This window comes from Trypanosoma cruzi (assembly GCF_000209065.1).
Source record: "Trypanosoma cruzi strain CL Brener chromosome Unknown tcruzi_1047053470827, whole genome shotgun sequence".
NCBI classification, from domain to species: domain Eukaryota; phylum Euglenozoa; class Kinetoplastea; order Trypanosomatida; family Trypanosomatidae; genus Trypanosoma; species Trypanosoma cruzi.
Window position 1 is genome coordinate 1 of NW_918867.1, and position 6111 is coordinate 6111.

Sequence of the window (6111 nt, forward strand, 5' to 3'; positions counted from 1 at the left end):
TCGGCAGCCCAACCAGCGTCATGGGTTTGAGTCCACAAAGAAAAAGCCGTCCACCAGCGGAAAATTCTCGACCTCCGGTATGTACAGCAGCCGGTGGTTTATACAAGTCTTCTTGTCAATGTGTTCCGCCGACGGCAAAAAATAGTGGCTGGTGGGGCCCTCCTGTGAGCGCACGTCCGGCGCACAGCGGTGTGAGTGAAGTCGTGTTGGTGGCCTCAGCTCCTTCAGTTTACGTCTTATTGCAGCCATGAAGGCCACATTCAAAAATGCAAACATGGCACACTTCCCAAAATTTGCGTGCATGAGACAATCCCTGATCCTCGATACAAATAAGTTAAACTCAGCCTGCGTCATTAACTCTGCCAACTTGCACAGTATTTTACTTGCGAGGTGGTCAGTTATCGGTGCATTGAAAGGCGACTCGCCATTGCGCTCTCCTCGTACTCGGACAATCCTCGCAAGATATTCAAGCACCTTATTACCCTCCCACAGTTTGGAAGTTCCAAAAACAAAGTAACGCGGGATTCCCCAATGGGGCGTCCCATCCACAAAGCTCTGGCAGGGGTAAATCCAATATTTATAACCTTTCTCATCAAAGATGTAGCGAAGAATCGGTCCCAGTTTGTGCATGTGACCCTTCACCTCTCGCCAGTATTCCGCTTGCTGCTGCGGAGGCTGATTGCGCTTCTTCCAAACGCACATTGCCTTCACGTCGCTCTCATCGGGGCAATTCATTATGATTCGTACGGCTCTCTTTTCGTTCGCCCAGCTTATGTAACTTGTTGTCTCTGGCGTTGCCACCAAAAGCATGCCCCACCCTTCGGGAGGCAAACAAGGAGACGGAATACCTAACCTGCCTCCCACGTCGTAGATAATATACCCCTTCATCCCGCGCCGAGACAGGTCCTTCACAGCTTTTATCATCATGGACATATCCATGTAACTTGTCACCGTCTCGGTGGTCTTGTTAAACACGTAAGTCGTGCTTCCACCAACAAGGCACGCAACCACAGGGAGTAGCTCCGCATCGTAGTGCAGCAGCTGGTAGAGGAGGTACGAGCCGGCAGCCATCGACTTCCCGATACCGGGCGTCCCAATCAACACACGCGGATGAGGCGTAAAGTGGTCCTCAGGACGACTGCTGAACAACTCGGTGAGATCGCCCTTGACGATCTGCCACACTCGATCCACCTCACAGTTCACATAGCAGTCGGTATTTGCATCCCTGCACGGGTGCGGCCATGCCTTGTCCGAGGTAAGCACCATCAGCCTGAGGCGTGGTGCACCGGATTGCAACACACCGTCATCCTTTTCGAGGGTTCGGCCAACTGCCTTGTAATTCCATGACTGCGGTGGTTTCCCCTCCTTCACCTCCATTCCCGTCCCCTCGCCGCCAGGAACTTCCATGACATGATGCCACCTCGCATTGTACACAGACTCGTAGTCTTCCCACGGCCTGTATCCTTCCACCCGACTGTCAAGAGCCCACATTAATCGCCGCACCTTCTCCACTCTTATCTGAGTCGCAGCGGGTTGATCTGTGTTACCCTCAGACTCCGGCCTCGCTCTCCTCCGAATATCTCCCTGCGGCACAGCAGACGCTTGATTTCCAGGCATTGCTTCCTTCTGTTCTTTTAGTTGGATTGAGTTAAAGCTGAACACTAACCACCAAACAGGAGGAGAATAAGAGAGAGATGGGGTAACTAGGCACAGAAATGACGGGCAGCCACAACAAAAAAACCATCCACACAGTATTCGATGCACACCACATGCACAAGGACCACAACAACGACGGAAAGTGGGTGCCATCCACCCAGCACAGTGTTGGTGAGAGCCAACAATAACAACGTGGTGGGCGCGGAGGGTTCGCTCACGCACCCCGCTCGCCACGGTCCCGCACCCCTGTGGCACCGCCGACACCGCACACACTCTGCGAGAGGACGTGCGCATATCGTCACGGACACACACACAAAAGTGGGAAGAGAATTTGGTGCAGCCACGGCCACACGCAGACACCCCAAATCACACACGCCACAACAGCGGTGCATCATGGTAAGTTTCAACACAACAAAAAGGAAGGCAATTACATGCTTTATGAAAAATCCCCGAAATTCGCACAGCACAAAAGAGCCATGACACTCCCTTTCTTACTGCATTCGCCGTTCATATTCCCAATGCGTAACCCTGCAGATGTTGCCCCGCCATCGTGAAAACAACTGCCTCGTTGTGGTGTCATCGCGCAGCCATCCGCCTGGGTGGGAAAAAGAGTAAAAACAGGCGTCCGTCCACCTGAAAGGAAGAGGGACTCAGCCGCAGTGTCCTCCACGACGCAAACACTCCGCGGCCAGTGCCCGGTGTCGTGTGAGGACTCCGCGAGGGGGTTGTGGGCACGCCACTGTGCCACACGGATTGCCCCCTCGGAACGCAACAGCAGGTGTGTTCCCTTCCAGTCGCACTCGTGGCGGTGGTGGCATCCGCTGCCTCGCTGCGTGCTGGTGGCGTCGAATACAATCCTGCAGAGAGTGAGAGAGAGGGTGCCCGACAGGAGCGGCGCTGGGTTGGTAGGGCAATGCCCTCCGCGGCGAGACACCCAGTGCGACTCTTGACCACCGCGCTCACGCACCTCCTTCCGCTCCTCTCCCTCTCCATCCGGCAATCGCACAGCCGCCGGCACATTGTCCCCGAAACAATACACAAGTAAAAGCGTGGCAGCATATTTCCCGAGAAAACAGAGTGACTGCCACACGCTGCGGCCATCGTGCCGAAAGGTGAGCCATCGGACAACTTTGTTTTGGGGCCACGCACCCCCGCAGGGATCACCCACAGCAACGCACAAGGGTGCAGTAAAAAAAGTTCCTCCACCGTCACCGCCATCGCACATCTACAGAAGAGACACAAGCGCGCAAAAAGGGCCAACTCCCGCGCGAACGCACAATCACGTACACCAACGGCCGAAAAGAATCGTCTCTCACCTCGTGCACCATCGATGTACCGGGCGGTGCTGCATTTCAAAGCAACTGTGCTACGCGCGGTGCGCTGCACACAGAATAGAGGAGAACCGCAGTATTGCCCTCTCCCGGTGCCTCTCCCTTCTTCATGTCCACGGAAAAAGGCGGCAACCGACTGCCGGAGGAGAAATGATAGACGATCGTCCGTGGACACCGCAATATTTTGTGCGTCTTGTGCGTGTGGCTGTGTGTGTCTGCATTTACGCAAAAAAAACAAAAAATAAAAGAGAAAAGCATGCCAGGAGACACAACACACACACGGCAGAGGTGCAGGGGGATGAAGGAAGAAGAGAACTGGTGAAACTCGTGACCGCACCAGAGCTCCAGCGGTGGCAAAACACAAGAAATGCGCCAAAATAAAAATGTTATTCTTTTCCCATTACGCTTTCTGAAAGGAAAAAAGATAAGTTCGTTTTGGCCGCCCTAACCCCAGTGCCCACAAGCCATTTATATTCCACTGGTGCACTCCCGGCGCGCCTCTGTAATTCCCATGCCAGTTTTATTTCATTCTCTTTTTTTTCACCACCACCACCGGCGTAGCAGGCAGTGCCGAGAGCGTCGGCGGTCGGCGGACAGAAACAAAAGGAAGATCCCGCTCCGCTCAAGGGGTTCTACCAAATATAAGGAGACAGAAGAAAGGACAGGAAAGGGGCACCACACCACAACAAGTAAAATAAATAAATAAATGGAACAAACATTCGTCTGCGCCGCTGGCTGAATCCTGAAATAAATTAAATAAAATAGGACGGAAGAAAAGAAGGGGGCAATAGAGAGACAGTGCCCTCGCCATACCCCCGATGCTTATTCCATGCATGCGTACAGATATATATTTGGACCGCCACCATCGCGACACGCCGCACTCTATTCAAGCTGGAGATATTTCTTAATTACGACGTGGCAGAACTAAAAATCCTCCAGCCACAAGACCCCGCCGCAAGCGGCGGGAGTCAAAAGAGAGTGGATGGGAAGTTAATAATAAAAATATAAAATATAAAATAAAAATAAAAATAAAGCAAGCGTTCGTCTGTGCCGCTGGCACTTTCTTCACTCCTTCCATCGCGGTCAGCCAAAGATACAAAATATAGGAAAGAATCGTACAGTAACACCTTCGTCTTATCAGGATATATTAAATTGGGTGGCCAGCCTTCCTCGCCAACACTCTTTCCCCACGCTCGCAGAAAAATAGTCGTCTTTGTTAAAATACAAAATAATATTCCTCTGGGCTGCTGCCCGAATCCTGCAGCTATCGATAATAGAAAACAAACCAGATAGTAATAAGAATGGATTTACCATATCCTCAAAGTTTAACACCAAGTAATTACATATATATATATACATGCATTTATCATCCATTAGCCGCAATTGTGGCCCATTCACTCTATTCGGATGGGATATTTATTTATTTATTTCTTAATTACTTACGAAGTGGCAGAACTAAAAAATACTCCAGCCACAAGACCCCGCCGCAAGCGGCGGGAGTCAAAAGAGAGTGGATGGGAAGTTAATAATAAAAATATGAAATATAAAATATAAAATTAAAATAAAATAATTAAATTCGTGTAGACGTTATTAGTTCCCTGATTCCTAAAGTCGCAGTCAGCCAAACAATTATAAGGTAGGGAAACAATGTCATACAGAGTGCGCCTCATCAGGATATATATTTTATTAGATGGCCAGCTTACCCCTTAACCATTCCCTTCACAAGGTTCTAATAAAAATAAGGAATAAAAAATTACAAAAAGTGTGTCCACGCGAAACGACAATTACTTCGGAGGGTGCGTGGAAAGACACATATTGCTCCCCGCTGCAGGCAGGAAGTCCTCGTTGCGGCTTCTCAGTAAAGGACCGCAATGCCGCACAGCCCCAGCAGCAGCAGCACGAGCACCCGTGACACGCCCCCACGCATGGAGCCGTCACCGCCTTTCCTGAGCGTTTTCAGTTTATCCTCGCTCAGTCGGCGGTTGTACAGAAAGACGTTCGTCACCGTCACATCGCCGCCGCGGCCTCTTTCGTCGCCCCCAATTTGGAAGTGCGAGACTTCGAACATTCGTTCCTTACTTGTTGGTATCGTCTCCGAGCTCCCCACAAGCTCACCATTCACGTAAACAGAGCCCTCATTCTCCGATAGCATCAGTACCACCTGGTATCTTTTCCCCGTCTCCCAAGTGCTGCTCTGTGTTGTTGTTTTGCCTTTGAACACTGTCTCCCACTTACCCCCCGTGTTGTACGACACCCCAATAAGGACCTGACTGACGGCTTTGTCCAGCACCGCACCCAGCAGAGGATTGCTGCTGCCACCTGTTTTTAGCTCGTTGATGAACACCGTCGCCACAAGAGTAAATCTTTTATTCGCAAAGGTGTACGGCCCATTATCCTTCCGACTGTTTACGGGCCATTTTGCCCCGGATCCATGCCCCGGGAATTTAAATCCATCTTGGACTTTCACTCCATTCGTCACCGTTGCATTCACGCAAAGGTATTCGTCCATCCATTTTGGGCCGATGGCTGTATTGGACAAGAATCCAACCAGTCCATCCGTGGGTGTATGCGACATGGAGAAGAAGGCGTCCATTCGTTCCCAGGTCCTCACGAGAGACTTGATAATCTCCAGCTCCTCCGTCAGGCGGGAAAAATATATTGTGCTGATCGTTGCAGTACCCCTCGCCTCTGCAAGGTGCAACGCATCACCTGAGTACAGCAGGGTGTTGGCAGTCGCCTTATTCTCCTTATCGTCCACAGAAAGCCGTCCAGTATGAAACGTGCGGTTGCCGTCCGTCGCCCAAAGATAGAACGCATTGGGTAAACCACGCTCCCCCGGAGGGTACCTCCCCTTCTGAGTGTACAGAATTAAATTATTTCCCCCAATGATCGCAGTAATGATGGATCCCAAAAGATACCTCTTGCCGTAAGCGTCAGGTGGCGCGTCTGTCGACAGCCATGAGAGTACCCCGACAGCCTCCGTCCACGATTTCCCCATGTCATTCGACTCAAACACCTTGCGGCCAGCCAAACAGTCAGTAACCATGAGAAGTGTCCCATAATCCCATTCGATGATGCGGGGGCCAAAGCAGTCCACAGGAGAAACGCCCTTTGGGACCACCCA

At 51.3% G+C, this 6111-nt stretch overlaps 1 protein-coding gene and 1 pseudogene across 1 annotated transcript, besides 10 other annotated features; both read right to left on the reverse strand.

Annotated features, from left to right (window-relative positions):
• Tc00.1047053470827.10 lies at positions 1–1443 on the reverse strand (annotated as a pseudogene; the record flags this gene model as incomplete).
• Positions 1–2533: a sequence feature (areas merged during assembly that could not be assigned to a particular haplotype. This can correspond to areas where the two haplotypes were merged or to regions with more than two copies in the genome that were merged during assembly.).
• Positions 2534–3214: a sequence feature (areas merged during assembly that could not be assigned to a particular haplotype. This can correspond to areas where the two haplotypes were merged or to regions with more than two copies in the genome that were merged during assembly.).
• Positions 3215–3961: a sequence feature (areas merged during assembly that could not be assigned to a particular haplotype. This can correspond to areas where the two haplotypes were merged or to regions with more than two copies in the genome that were merged during assembly.).
• Positions 3889–3998: a mobile genetic element.
• Positions 3962–4219: a sequence feature (areas merged during assembly that could not be assigned to a particular haplotype. This can correspond to areas where the two haplotypes were merged or to regions with more than two copies in the genome that were merged during assembly.).
• Positions 3979–4020: a microsatellite.
• Positions 4220–4826: a sequence feature (areas merged during assembly that could not be assigned to a particular haplotype. This can correspond to areas where the two haplotypes were merged or to regions with more than two copies in the genome that were merged during assembly.).
• Positions 4410–4530: a mobile genetic element.
• Positions 4510–4564: a sequence feature (AT_rich).
• Positions 4827–6111: a sequence feature (heterozygous, Esmeraldo-like haplotype).
• Positions 4843–6111, reverse strand: Tc00.1047053470827.20 (trans-sialidase, putative; the record flags this gene model as incomplete). Its single annotated transcript, XM_799408.1, has 1 exon — positions 4843–6111. A coding segment is annotated over one exon (1269 nt), but the record flags the coding sequence as incomplete, so codon positions are not given.